The following is a 15,676-nucleotide window of genomic DNA, read 5'->3' on the forward strand; positions in this document are numbered from 1 at the left end:
CACTGAGGCCCAACCAGGCAGTCCAGGTAGGGAAGGGGATCCAGTGGCAGCAACAGAGTCAGAGACAGCCCTGTTCCACTTGTTAGGGAACCCACATGAGGACCAAGCTGCTCATCTGCTTCAGATGTTAGGGGCCTAGGTCCAGCCCCATCATGCTCTTTGGTTAGTGTTTCGGTCTCTCTGAGCCCCCATGAGCCCAGATTGAGTTCAACCCTCTATAGCATTCTATTATCTACTTCCAAACCATTTACCTAACCACACATGACAGTGCATGGCTGTAATCCCCAAACTCATGGAAGAAGCGGGCTTCGAGGAGGCGGGGCTCAAGGCAATCCTTATCTATAGAATAAACTCCAGGCCAGCCTGGTGGACAGGAGACACTGTCTTAGTGAGAGAGAGAGAGAGAAGGAGAAGAGAAGGCTTTACCAAACAAGCTATCCTGTCAGCCCTTTTCCTCAGACATAGTTATTGGCACTTAACTGGCCTTTTTCCTAAAGTCTCACCTCTCTGTGTTCAGAATATCTGCTTTTCCATAGAACGTGAAGCCTTGATCTATGTTACTTTGTTGTAACCTTTCTTACATTTTTAGTGGAGGATGAAAAAAGATGAAAATAGACTTTTATTTCTCTAATCTAGACAAATGCCATTAATTTACAAAGTATGCAATATTCACCTGGCAAGTCACATGCATGCACATGCATATTCATGTCACTGTATATGTACATGGTAATACATTCAAACATATCCATATTCATGTTATCCTCTATGTACCTGGCAAGATACATATATGCTCATGTGTATTCATGTCACTGTATACCTGGCAAGACAAGTATATTCATGTCACCATATATGTACCTGACAAGACACATGCATGTACGTGCATATTCATGTCACCGTATATGTACCTGACAAGACACGTGCTTGTATATGCATACTCATGTGCACACGTAAATCTCAATTTAATTGTAATTGAGATAACAATAAATACAGTAAATGATGAAACAATATTTAATAACCTGAGTATGTAAGGTAAGTCTTGTGACATCACTTAATGACAAACTGAAAACGAAAACCAGTGGGAGCTGGTTGGGTATTGAGCTCACTCGCTGTAGTGACCCCACCTGCCATTGTTTCACTTTGTAGTTTTTCAGTTAACAACATTGACTCTAGTCTGAAAATGTTAGACAGAAGTCCAGAAGTGATTTGTAAGTTTTTTTTTTTTTTTTGGTTCTTTTTTTTTTGGAGCTGGGGACCAACCCAGGGCCTTGTGTTTCCTAGGTAAGCGCCTACCACTGAGCTAAACCCCAGCCCCGATTTGTAAGTTTTAAATTGTGAACCATTCCGACTAGCACAGTAGAAATCTCACACCACGTTGCTCCTTCTTGCTCATCCAGGGCATGAATCTTTTTTCTCCAAACTGTGCACATGTTCACCTGCCAGTCACTCACTAGCTGCCCAGGAAAAGAACAAGTGCAATGAGGTTTGCTATCACTCGTGATTTTAGGCCTCCACCTTGGGGTCTTGGGTGTGTCCCTCATGCATTAGAGGGCACTACTGTATGTCATGGAAAACAAGATCATACTAGCAAGAAAACAAGATCATACTAGCAAGAAAACAAGATCATACTAGCAAGAAAACAAGATCATACTGGCAAGAAAAGCCAGGCTGAGTGGTGTAGGAGGTGCTCTCAGGTCTTTGTCTTGTGGTACTGAGGGTTGAACTTGGTGCCTTTTACCTGCTAATCAGGGGCCCAACAGATAAACTCAGGACACACAGGTTTTTGTTTTTTTGTTTTGTTTTGTTTTGAGCAGAACCTGATCTGGCGTTGCTCTACATGATGAATTGAAAGAGAATCACAAAAGCTTAAAGGATCCAGAGAGTCAGTCTAGACCCTTTGTTAAGCAACCTTTCAAAAATTCAGCCTATTTTATAAGCTAATGGTGGCTTCTGCGTGAGGTCAGGATTCTTCTCATTGTAGTCAGCGTGATTAGTGGAAGTTAGTGAAGGGGCAGTCTACACGTACATCTTCCCATTGATGTCGTCCAACCAGAAGAGTGTCTACTCTTGGTGGTGTTAGGACTTCCCTGGATCAGACAGTGCTGGCTTAACCTCTAAGAGAGTGTGCCTGTGCTGTTACCCAGTAAATCCACTAGAGGTCACTGGTGTCACTGAGCTGCGTTTTAACTTGTTGATGCATTTTAGAATAAATAGCAGGCCTTAGTGTTTAACATAGAGATTTTTGTTTTAAATCATAAACATAAATTACATGACAGTTATTTAATAGTCAATTTAAAATAAAAATTTTAAATCCATTTCAAATAAAAAATACCTTATTGCAATGAATTATAAACTTTTAAGTTAATACATCCTGTAGTGTAACCTATGCGTATAACTTTAAAAAACGTCATTAAATGTCTATTTTCTGCCATTTTTATGTCCTACTGACCACATGTCTGTTGTCACCCGCTGTTTGAGGAATAGTTTTGTTTACTCCAGCTCAGGGTTTCAGTAATGCTTTAGTATTAGCCCCAGACCATGGCTCCACCTTTGTAAACGTAGAAGTTTGCATTTGTTTTAGTCACATTCTGATTAATGATCAGCATGAGACTGGATAGACTTGAACTGTCTAGTGATAAGCTCTGATTTAAGAATTTAGACTAACTAGAATGATAAAAATGAAGGTTGACAGAGAACTGGGTCAACGTTTTAAATGAGAAGAAAAGCCAGGGATATTTTTTATGTGTTTTAACCCTGACACATCATGGTCTTAGATACCAATAGGAAACAGAATATTAAATTTGACCCAATTTGATCTCAAAAAGATTATTATAAATACAAGGATAAATTTACTAGATTTTAAAACCCCCTAGCCTCATATCAGATTTATAACTCTGTGCTTTAGTTAAGTTTACTATTTCTCTTACTGCTGTATTAGAGTTAGGAAGTGTCATTAATTATAGTGAAAATATCTAGAATTAAAATGCATCCTTAAATAGTGGGAGCAGTGCTTCCAGACACGTCCCCTGACACCTGCCAGAGGCAGAGCCCTGAGTAAAGCCGTGCAGCTCATAGTGCGTGATGTGCCTCACACTGTGACTTAGAATTGCTCGCAGGGCTGGTGGCCACAGACAGACCACAGGCAGCTCTGCTGCCAAAATGCCGCGCTCGGTAGATAGTCTGTGGTTGCATTTATAAATCCTGTATGGTTTCGTAAATGTAGAGTCTGTCAGAGCTTGGAAGACACAAGTTTGTAGAATTATGTGCTAAATCTAAAAAAGGAAGGGCAAATGTTGAGAAGAAAATTTTGTTTTTAAAAATCAATGCTGACAGAGCTAAAAGCATCATGTGGCCTAGAGTTGGGGATCTTTCCGTATCAGTTCTAAGCAGTAAGCATGCACAATCTCAGGGTGGAAGCCAGAGTGTCTGCAAACAGTCTTTATAACCGACTCTCTCTGAGCGGAGGGAAGGATTTCAGTGTGTCCAGGTACACTTGAGTCTTTCCGCAGGGAGCACTGTTGTGTTGGTTCACAGATATACAAACAGACCTACATGAAGTTTGGGGTGTCGATTATTTCTGCTTTAGATTCACTTTGCTAAAATGTAAGTGAAGCATCTAGAGCCAGGTATGATGGCCGCATACATGTGATGGCAGCATCGGGAAGGCAGACGATAAGTCATTCTCCATTGCACTGTGAGTTCGAGGCTAAATCATGTCTCTAGTTCCAAACTATAAAAATACTTACATTAATCATCTGACTTACACTTTAGTGAAACTAAGAGGAGGTCTTCATGAACAGCCATTTTAAAAACATTCTGTAATGTTTTTACAGCAGTTGCTGGTTTGTGTTTTTGATTAGGCTTCCAGAACTATCACCAGAGCAACATAAATCATGAAGAAGATACTTGGCATGAAGAGAAATAGCCACTTTAACACACAAAGATAGTTTTAACTCTACCCAAGATTGAAAGCCGATGACCCTCTCTTGTTCTCTGTAAGGCTGCACACAGCAGTGTCAGCTGTAGGAGCCATCACCCCCTTCATAGGTTAGGGACCCACAAAGCTGTAGGCCCTCAGAATGTCAGCTCGTGTCCAGGCCAACAAGGACAGAAGATTGACGGAGTTTGTTCCGAGCCTAGGGCAGAACACACCAAAACGCGTGTCCTCAGGGTACGGTTTCTCGTTTTTTTGTTTTTGTTTTTGAGGGGGTTGTGATGGTGGTCGTCGTTGTTGTATTTGTTTTTCTCACACCAGAGGCAACATCAGGTGGAAAGAACTCAGAATTGGAAATGAGCCTAAATCTAATCTTGACTTATGTTAGCTGTGCAGTCTCAGGTCAGTCAGCCAGAGGCTTCCCTTTCCTTACCTGTAAAACCTTCTGGAAGTCGGAAGATGAAGTAGTGTGTAAACCACAGAGATGGCCTATGAAGGTGACAGTGCCAGCCGCAGTAGTGGTGGGAGCCAAACAGCAGTGAAAATGTCTTGCGCTGCACAGTAAAATGTCTGGCGCTGCTGTTAACTGAGGTGGGGAGACCTGCCCACTGAAAAGGCTCGCTCCATCCGTCCTGACTGGATGCAGAAGGCAAGCTGAGCGCAGCATGCATCCCTTGCTCTCTGCTTCCTGACCAGATACCCTGGCAGAGCTGATCTACAGTGATGCCTGGATCCAGCAGCCGGGATAAACGCTTTCCCCTAAGGGGCACATTTATCACCGTGTTTATGACAGGGAGAAGCCAGCACCTGTCTCGCATACGATTGCTCCTTACCGTATGCTAACATCCCTCCCGCCATCAGAAACAGTCAGACACAACAGTCTGAGACTGGGGTCCCCAGTGCTAAAGGCCGCGGCAGGAAGACCCGGTGAGACCTGGAGTTAAAGACCGACCTGACCAACATAATGTGATCCCCTTTCAAAAAAAAAAAAAAAATCCACTCTATGAAAATGGGCTAGCTTAACCTGCACTGACTGTCCCTGGTCTCAGTGACGTTTAGGCCTTGTTCTTACTTGGAACTCTGCTGTCAGGGTCTTAAACTAGAGCGTCCCTCCTACTCTGACCGTAGCTTTATCTACAGCTGTCAGTCTGTTCTGCGACCTCCTAACCTCCTGTCTCCCCAGTTCTGTTCTCCTGGGTTGACAGACCTTTGTCATACTTGCTTTCTCATGCTCCAGTCGCACTTAACAGCCTTGCCCTCCAAGATGATTCCTCCCAAGGTCCAATCCATCTGTCCATCTGTCCGTCCATCCTCCTGTCCATCTATCCAATCCTCCCATCCATCCACCCATCCATCCATCTGTCCATCTGTCCGTCCATCCTCCTGTCCATCTATCCAATCCTCCCATCCATCCACCCATCCATCCATCCGTCCATCCGTCCATCCATCCTCCCCTCCGTCCATCCATCCATCCATCCATCCATCCATCCTGTCCATCCATCCAATTCTCCCATCCATCCGTCCATCCATCCATCCATCCATCCATCCATCCATTCATTTTTCCTGAACTTGGATTGGTGGGCATTATTGAGGAAGTTTTCAAGACCACTAACATTTTAGGTAGGATAGGGACAGTGGAACTGAAGTGTAGTGATGAACCACAGGGACACTTGTCTGGGTTACAGAGGTTGGGGTTGAATGTGAGGACATTGGCCTGTCAGCACTGTTCCTTTCTATAAACTCATTTTTTTTCTCTTCCTTGCAAATAGACAGCTCTGCTCTTGTTGCTGATTTTTTTCCTTTGTCCTAGACCTGCCTTTATGATTTAGTTCATTCCTCTTACTTTTAGATTAAATTCTTTCTCTCTACTTTAAAAAGGGGGGAAACAGCAGTAAGAAAAACATTAAGTTACCACCACAATAGTTACTGAGTTACTGGTGAACTCAACAAGAACTGTTTTAAGCAAGGGGTGGGAGTAGGTTCCAGGAGACAGGTAGATGACTGGATGACAGCTGTGGACCTGAAAACGACTCTCTAGGTGCATGGGTGTTCCATCTACACGTGTGCCTGTGTATCATGTGCACATCTTACCCATCAAGTCCAAAAGTGCTCAACAGACGCCTTGAGACTGGAGCTACAGATGGCTGTGAGCCATCATGGGAGGGCTTTGAATCAAGCCAGGTCTTCTCTCTGCAAGGTCAGCCAGTGCCCTTACCCTCCACGCCATCTCTCCACCTGAGGCAGACTTCTTTAAAGAAAGCTGACAACAAAGGGGTCAATGGAATACTGACATTGACAGACAGGGAGGTGTTGGCCTGGTAAGAGGGAGTGGATTTCAATATGATCTCCCTCTTTAAAAAGAAAGGCATATAGAGGGAATGTCAAAGGATTTCTTCAAACATCTTTAGATATAAACTGTGTGTGTATGTATATGTGTGTGGTGTGCATGTGTGCATATATGTATGTATGTATGCATGCATGCATGCAAACTGTAGCTATAAACTGACCAGCTGAAATCATTCCCGGTTTTTCTTGATTGGTTCAGCATCGTCTCTGATATCCTCTTCATATAACTCTCATGCATTTAACATGTCCTCTTGAATTATATGATGAATCTGATTTTTTTTATCACATAAGTTTATTTAACACAAAATATACTGTGAAATGTGTATGTGATATTGCATGTGTGTGATGTATGCACGTGTGGGTGCTACATGCATGTGTGTGATACACATATGTGTGTAATGTATACATGTGTGTGATGTATATGTGTGTGGCGTGCATGTGTGCAGTATATGCGTGTGTGACATGCACATGCGATATATAAGTGATATATGCATGTGCGTGGTGTTTATGATATATGCATGTGATATCCGCATGTGTGCGTTGGGTATTCTGCTCTATTATTCTCCACCTTATTCTCTTGGAGGAGGGTTTGAACATGGAGCCAGCAAGCTGCAGGACAGCACCCTCCTGTCTCTGCCCCACAGTGGGGGTTATGTCCAAGCGCATAGCTATACCCAGCTTTTACCTGGGTGCTGGGATTTAGACGTTGACCTTCATGCTGTGTAAGCTCTTTTGCCCACTGAGTCATGTCTGCAGCCCCCAGTAGGACAACTTTAGCATGGAGTGGCACATGGATACTGGCCCTCCGTGGGCAGCATCATGCTCTGTTATAAGAGTAAAGAGGGGGGTTGGGGATTTAGCTCAGTGGTAGAGCACTTGCCTAGCAAGCGCAAGGTCCTGGGTTCGGTCCCCAGCTCCGAAAAAAAGAATTAACAAAAAAAAAAAAAAAAAAAAAAGAGTAAAGAGGACTCGCTGAGCACTAAGTTAGGTGAGCAAGCAGAGCTCCACGTGCTCATTCCTCCTCTGCCCCTGACTGTGGGTGGTTTTTACACGTCTGCCTTGACTTCCACAGTGATGGAGTAACCACATTACAGTCACTGGTGCTTGTGAGCCAAATAGTCGTTTCTTCCCTAAGTTAGCTTTTGTCAGGTTTATCAACAGCAACAGGACTGGAACTAAGGCACCCTACAAGCCCGCTGACCGAAGTTGATTCCCAGAATCTCTGTAAAGGTGGAAGGAGAAAACGGACTCCACAGTACTGCCCGTGCCCTCCACATGCACTGTGGCACTTGGACACCTGCCCCACACTTCACATACACAGTGATGATAACTTTAATATTTTAGCCAAAAGCCTGTTGTCTTAGAGTTACTACTGTTAGGACTGAGCAACTCCCGTGGAGAAAGGGCTTGGTTTATTTGGCTTACATAGCACCAGTGTTATTACATTGAAGAGGCACAAAGCAGGGATTCAGACCTGTGAGTCAGCTGAGGCAGGAGCCCTGGAGGGTGCTGTTTCCTGGCTGACTGCTCATGGCTTGTTGACTGTTCCTGTAGAACCCAGAACCACAGCCCAGGGATGGCCCCACCCACAGGGGGCTGGGCTCCCCTGCCAACCACTACTTAAGAAAGTGCACACGGGGCGGCTTGCCTACAGCCTGGTCTTGTGTCTCAGTGGAGACCCCCCCTTTCAGAAGACACCAGCTTGTGCAGGGTGACATAAGCCTAGCCAGGACATGTGGAATGAGTAGAGGTATAGACAGAGTGGAAGAAGTGTGGAAACCGTCCACACCGCAAGCGTTCCGAGTGACCAGTGGAATGAATGGTGATGGGTATTTGCCATCCAAGGCCATTTACAGCCTTGAACACCATCAAACTCAAGTGAGGACTGTGAGTTGATTTCAGAGAACAGGAGGCAGCAGGGAAACCAGGACCGTGGAGATGCTGGGGAAAGGCCTGCTGCTGTGGGCCACAGGAGAATGGGAGAGTTGCTGAGCTGCAGGATGTCAGGAATGGCAGACAAGGCTTCATTCCATGAGCCTTACGATGGGAAGAACTAAGGATGTAGTGGGAAAGATGTCAGCCGTGAGTCCCGTCACAACGACAGGAGAGCTGAGAGCCGTCCCTGCTGAGAAACGAGTGTGCAGGCTTTTCTGGGTGAGGGTTAGCTGGCCAGCGCCGTGATCACTGTAGAGGGAGGCGCTTGGGCCTGACATTTTAAATTGGCAGCCTTGAAAGGCCAAAATTCAAATATGTTCTAGTTTCATCTGTACATTAGCTTGACTTTTAATTAAAAGGGTTAGGTTGGGGGTTTTGTTCTTGGCTTTAAATTTATTTTGTAGTTTTACACCCCCCCCTTGTAACCCTTGTTTGGCCTTTAAATAGGATTTATATTCGGTGGCTTAATGTCTCTGTATAGCACCCCTGGGCCTTTATATTTCGTTTTGCTTCCTGTTTATTTGGAGTTCAGAGGCACTTGTTCTTCTTAACTTAGGGAAGGAACACGTAGTAGAACATTTGCCAAGTGTGTGGGAGTCCCTGGGTTCAGACTCTAGCACCACAAAAATTACCTTTTTCCTGCCTTTTTTTTTTTTTTAATTTTATGCACATTGGTGCACTGGTGCTCAGTCTGCATGTATGTTTGTGTGAGATCTTGGCATTATAGACAGTTTCGACCTAACATGTGAGTCCTGGGAATTGAACCCTGGTCTTAGAAGAGCAGTCAGTGCTCTTAACTGCTGAGCCACTTCCCCAGCCACAACACAAAAATTACTTGTAAAAGAAGGCCTCTTTTTAGTCACTTCAGCGGTACTTTGATATTTATCCTTTTGTGTTTGCCCTCCCCTTTTTTCTCTGAAGCAGCCGCAGCTGGCCTTGAACTTCTGTTGCTCTGTGACAAGACATTCTGGGGAAACACAACATACATCCTACCCACCCCAGTTAGGGAGCCCAGAACAGACCAAAGTCTGTGACCCAATGCATTTAATTGGGGTTATTACAGGGATATGGTTGAGGGATTACTAACAGGAGCAGAAATGATCAAAGTCAACTGCATTACCAAAGCTGACCCCAGCATGGGTGACAGCTCACAGAAGCCAGCAACCCTGAGGACACTCCACAGCCTCAACAGATTGGCTGAGTGCCTTTCCAGGTGACTCATTCTAAAGCTCTTCAGGCAGCTGTTCTGGTCTTCCATAGCATTCATTTCAGCTTGGCTTCTCTAGGAATGACTCCCTGCAGGCCTCATTATTTACCTCTGAAGGGAGGGGCCTAGTGAATCTGGTCAGTTTCAGGGACTACCTGTTTTGAGCTGTTGACCATCTGGTTTGAGAAGTTCCCTGAGGGATGGAATGTTTCTCTCTCAGAGGAATCTGGTACATTACTACTTCTGATCCTGGTGCCTCCGTCTTCTGAGTGTTGGGATTGTGGCGTGCACCACCACACCTGGTTAATGTGGTGCTGGCAGGGAAGTACTCTAGGCAGGCTGTGCCAACGGAGCTATGTCTCCAGCTCTGCATCTGCCATCTCAGTATTCACAATGGTCAAATGTGATCCCTGACAGTGTATACCCAAATTGATCATAGACTTAAGGTTAACTTGATCCATCTGTACAGGGGCTGAAGAGGTGGCTCAGTGGTTAAGAGCACATTGCTGCTTTTGCAGAGAGGACCCTGGTCTACTTCCTCATGAATACATGTAACTCCCAACTGCCTGTAACTGACCACCCCTTCTGACTTCTCCAGGCACGGCACACGCTTAGTACACAGATAGTCATGTAGCCAAAACAGCGCTTTAAAAAGCCAGGTATGGTGGCAGCTTTACTCCCAGCATCGGGCCTTTATGAGTTCAGGACCTTCAAAACCAAAACCAAAACCAGATGAGAATTACAATATAGTCTCTGTCTGAAAGATCTGGTGGATCAATCAGTTAAGAAGCCAACTTAAACATGTGTAAAGGAAAACATTTAGGTAATAGTTCTGAATAAAGAAAACCTGATAACATATTAATTGGAGCTCACAGTGATTAGAATTTAGAAAACAGAGTGATTTTACTTTTGCCCACATTTGTCAAAGGAAGCTGCACTGTGTGCATGGAATTTGAACTTAGTTTTGAAAATTAGTAAATTTTAAGTAAAAAACAAAACCACCAAATCCAGATTTTTGTGCATGTATTTTACAGTACTTTGTCCTTTATCTCTTTGAGGGAGAAAAAGTCAGCTGAATTGCTCCTTTAATTATATTTACGCAGTACAGCTGCAGTAAACGCTTGCCCATGTTTGCTGGGTCAGTGGCCTTCAGGTTCTTCTCTCTGTGTTTTTGTTCCAGGCCTCCTGAATTTCAGCTGCTGAAGAAAGGACAAAGGTTCGTTCCAGTCAGTTTCACTGACCTGAGTGGGCCAGGTGGCGTGAACGCCTGGACTTCCTGTGCTGGTGTGCTACAAAGAAATGTGTGACACATTCAACATTTTCCTTTGTGAGGGAAAGATGATTTGTTTGATCTGTCTGATTTATCGTACAGCTGTCCCACTGAGGAAGTCTAATTGAACCTGTTGAAATAGACACAAACACAGCCTGTATCTCAGACATCACTCCCTTGTTGGTGAGGTCGTGCCCATTATATTTGGAGAAAGCGTTTTATGGTCTTGTTTTATTAGATTTTAAGATATTACTGTGTTAATGATTTGAAAGCATGGGCTGTAGGTTTTGGGTTTGGGCTTTTGGGTTTGCTAATCCCACCTCACTGCTCTTCATGGTGGTGTTTGCCCAGCTCCAGCCATCACTCAGGACAGGGCTTTTCACTCTCAGATTAAATGTCCCTGGTTGCTGGTCACTGCCTTAGTCACAGGGCATTGAGCACAAGTAAGAGACCCTTGCTTATTGATGGACACCATTATGGCTTTAGCCTAGTATAAAATGTAATTGCCTTAAAAACCTCAAGAGACAGAATGGGATATAAAAACTATGAAGGTTTCTTTCAACTTCTTTTTTTTTTTTTCTTTTCTTTTTTTTCAGAGCTGGGGCCCGAACCCAGGGCCTTGCGCTCCCTAGGCAAGCGCTCTACCACTGAGCTAAATCCCCAACCCCTCAACTTCTTTTTAATTGGATATTTTATTTATTTACATTGCAAATGTTACCCCTTTCCAGGTTTCCCCATGCTTCTATGATGGTGCCCCCCCCCAGTACCCTGCTACGCAGTACTTCCTCCGGGCCCTTGCATTCCCCTACACGGGGGCATCTAGCCTTCACAGGGCTAAGGGCCTCTCTTCTCATTGATGCCTGATAAGGCCATCCTCTGCTACATATGCAGCTGGAGCCATGGGTCCCTCCATGTGTCCTCTTTGGTTGGTGGTTTAGTCCCTGGGAGCTCTGGAGGTGGGGAGTTGGTTAGTTACTATGGTTGTCCTTCCTATGGGGTTGCAAACCCTTTCAGCTCCTTCAGTTCTTTCTCTCTCTCTTTTTTTTTTTTTTTTTTTTTTTTTTTTTTGGGGGTGGGGGCCCAACCCAGGGCCTTGCGCTGGGTCCTCTTAACATATCCAATCTCTTAGTCTATGTCTTTTTATTGGGGAGTTGAGTCCATTGATGTTAAGAGATATTAAGGAAGGGTGATTGTGGCTTCCTATTGTTTTTGTTGTTAAAGGTAGAATTGTGTTTGTGTGTCTCTTCTTTTGGGTTTGTTACAAGAAGATTGCTTTCTTGCTTTTTCTAGGGTTGTAGTTTCCCTCTTTGTGTTGGAGTTTTCTTTTTATTATCCTTTGTAGGGCTGGATTTGTGTAAATTTGGTTTTGTCATGGAATATCTTGGTTTCTAAATCTATGTTAATTGAGAGTTTTGCTGGATATAGTAGCCTGGGCTGGCATTTGTGTTCTCTTAGAATCTGTATGACATTTGCCTTGGATCTTTTGGCTTTCATAGTCTCTGGTGAGAAGTCTGGTGTAATTCTGATAGGTCTGCCTTTATATGTTCACTTGACCTTTTTCTCTTACTGCTTTTAATATTCTTTCTTTGTTTTGTGCATTTGGTGTTTTAACTATCATGTGACAGAGGGAATTTCTTTTCTGGCCCAATCTATTTGGAGTTCTGTAGGCTTCTTGTATGTTTATGGGCATCTCTTTCTTTAAGTTAGGGAAGTTTTCTTCTATAACTTTGTTGACGATATTTACTGGCCCTTTAAGTTGGGAATCTTTGCTCTCTTCTATACCTATTATCCTTAGATTTGATCTCATTGTGTCCTGGATTTCTTGGATGTTTTGGGTTAGGAGATTTTTGCATTTTGCATTTTCTTTGACTGTTATGTCAATGTTTTCTATGGTATCTTCTGCACCTGAGATCCTCTCTTCTATCTCTTGTATTCTGTTTGTGATGCTTGCATCTATGACTCCTGATCTCTTTCCTAGCTTTTCTATCTCCAGGGATGACTCTCTTGGTGATTTCTTTATTGTTTCTATTTCCATTTTTAGATCCTGGATGGTTTTGTTCAATTCCTTCACCTGTTTGGTTGTGTTTTCCTGTAATTCTTTAAGGGATTTTTGTGTTTCCTCTTTAAGGGCTTCTACTTCTTTACCTCTGTCCTCCTGTATTTCTTTAAGGGAGTTATTTATGTCCTTCTTAAAGTCCTCTATCATGAGATGTGATTTTAAACCCGAATCTTGCTTTTCCGGTGCGTTAGAGTATCTAGTACTTGCTGTGGTGGGAGAACTGGGTTCTGGTGATGCCACGTAGTTTTGGTTTCTGTTGCTTATGTTCTTGCACTTGCCTCTCGCCATCTGGTTATCTCTGATGTTAGTTGGTCTTGCTGTCTCTGACTGGAGCTTGTCCCCCCTGTGGGCCTGTGAGCCTGTGATCTTAGGTGTGTCAGCAGTCCTGGGAGACCAGCTCTCTCTGGGATGGATTCGGGTGTGGAGAGCTGTGCCACAGGGTTAGCTCTGGGGCACAGTTGGAGACTGGAAGGCAACTGTTTTTATGTATTTCATTTTTTTATATGTGTAAGTGTTGCCTGCCTGTATGTTGATGTGATATATATATATATATATGTGTGTGTGTGTATATATATATGTATATATATACACACATACATACACACACATATACGTATACATACACACACATACTTGCCTGGTGGGCACTGGGCGGTCAGCTGTTGGATCCCTGGAACTGGAGTTAAGGGTAGTTGTGAACCACCTGAGTGCTGGGCATTGAACCCATGTCCTCCCTAGTGGAATTTCTTAAGCTTTCTTTTCTTCTTATCCAAAAGTCACTTGCCTGATGATGTAGGTTAGATTCTAGTAAAAAACTGTATGTGACCCTGAACTTTGGAAATCTCGATCAGTTTCTGGATTCCCACTAGACTGACCCTGAACTTTGGAATCTCGATCGATCAGTTTCTGTATTCCCACTAGACTGACCCTGAACTTTGGAATCTCGATCGATCAGTTTCTGTTTCCCACTAGACTTGCTTTCAGCCTCGCTGTCTAGCATGGCCTCTGTTCCTTCCCACCGCTGCTCCTAGACCAGGCAGCAGAGCTCTTACAAGTGTGCTTATTTGTCCCAGCACGAACCAAAGTAGCTCCCGCTTTGCCTGGGGATTCTTAATCTGATTTAAACTGAATCTCAAAGACAAAGGGTGCAATCAGGGACAGCTACCTTTTTTTTTTTTTTTTTTTTTTTTTTTTTTTTTTTTTTTTTTTTAAAGATTTATTTATTTATTATATATAAGTACCTGTAGTTGTCTTCAGACACACCAGAAGAGGGCATCAGGTCTCATTACAGATGGTTGTGAGCCACCATGTGGTTGCTGGGATTTGAACTCAGGACCTCTGGAAGAGCAGTCAGTGCTCTTAACCACTGAGCCATCTCTCCAGCCCAGCTGTTACCTTTTTGTTTGCATTTGTGAGCTCTCAGATTTAAATAGCATCCATTGAACCATGCTGATGTGCCAACTTCATTTCTGTTGTGGCTTTTGTATTTTTTCATTACATGAAATTTTTTGAATAATGGCCAGGCAGAATAAGAAAATATTAACCTTTTCTTCAGGCAACAAAATTGTTGGATAGGATACAGTCTGTACTGCACGGCTTTAAGAGCTGTAAAATGTTAGGATCAAACAGAAGGAAGCAGAAGCAGCCTTCTGACACACGTGTATTAGACATGGGGAAAGGAAAGCTTTCTGCAATCTCAGTGTGAGAGTAGAAGACGTAAGGCTGTCTAGGGCCAGCAGTTCTCACCTTCAGCATCCGGAGTGAACCTGTGTGAAGACTCCTCTTCCACTGACATGGTTTCGATGGTTTCTCCCTGTACAGCGGCTGCTCTGGAGAGGTCATACAGTTCTTCAGAGACGCCGTTACAGCAGCAGACGTCGATGCTTCTGGTGCCTTTGACGCGCAGTGTGAACCTGCTTCCTCCAGCACTTGGAGCGAGCGTGCCAACGACGAGTGTGCCAGCGACGAGTGTGCCAGCGATGAGGAGGGGCCAGGCTTTGTTTCTTCTCTTCTCCCAGGAAACAGACCGAAGGCCGTGGGCACAAAGCCACACAGACAAAGCAGCACCGTGAAGAAGAGGGCTGCTCAGAAAGTGAACTCCAAGCACGGAGAACAGACCGTGTCAGAGGTCACGGAGCAGTTGGCTAATTGTAGATTAGATAGTCAGGAGAAAGTGGCTACTTGTAAACTTCCTGCAAAGAAAGAAAACACTCAGATTTCTCCGCCTGGCCCTTTGTGTGACAGATTAAACACTTCAACAGTGTCTGAAAATAAACGCAGTGTATCACAAGTTACTCTTGTGGGCATAAGCAAGAAGAGTGCTGAGCATTTCAGGAGCAAATTTGCCAAATCCAACCCAGGGTCTGGGTCAGCCTCTGGTTTGGTGCAGGTGCGTCCTGAGGTCGCAAAGGCAAATTTACTCCGAGTTCTAAAGGACACCCTGACTGAATGGAAGACAGACGAAACACTGAAGTTTTTATATGGCCAGGACCATGGTTCTGTGTGCCTGCAACCCTCTGCAGCCTCTGGGCCTGATGAAGAACTTGATGAAGATGACATAAGCTGTCAAGCTCAGAGCACCTTGGATGAGACACTCCCCTTCAGAGGCTCAGACACAGCCATCAAGCCACTGCCGAGTTATGAGAGCCTGAAAAAGGAAACAGAGATGCTGAACCTGAGGGTCAGGGAGTTCTACAGAGGACGCTGTGTTTTAAATGAAGACAGTACCAAGTCTCAGGACTCAAAAGAGGTAGGTCTTCATGATGAGTGTTTTAGGCTGCTCATATTTCGAGAACTCACAGAGCAGATAAGTTGCTTAGATAGATGTTTGTCTAGGTGATGTGTAGTTAGCATGTCCATTTGAAATGTTACAGACATGGTTGGGGGGTGGCTTACTAGATTAGGCATGTGCTACCTAGGCTTGAGGAG

The 15,676-nt window shown here is 44.1% G+C and overlaps 1 protein-coding gene across 1 annotated transcript in view; it reads left to right on the top strand.

The window, feature by feature from the left end:
- Rpap2 (RNA polymerase II associated protein 2) overlaps nucleotides 1-15,676 on the top strand; it is a 70,345-nt gene that overhangs the window by 10,866 nt on the left and 43,803 nt on the right. Inside the window, 2 exon segments of the mRNA XM_032916456.1 lie at nucleotides 10,600-10,635; nucleotides 14,570-15,497. Coding sequence (XP_032772347.1) covers nucleotides 10,600-10,635; nucleotides 14,570-15,497 — 964 coding nt within the window.

Source organism: Rattus rattus, chromosome 11, assembly GCF_011064425.1.
Source record: "Rattus rattus isolate New Zealand chromosome 11, Rrattus_CSIRO_v1, whole genome shotgun sequence".
Lineage (NCBI taxonomy): Eukaryota > Metazoa > Chordata > Mammalia > Rodentia > Muridae > Rattus > Rattus rattus.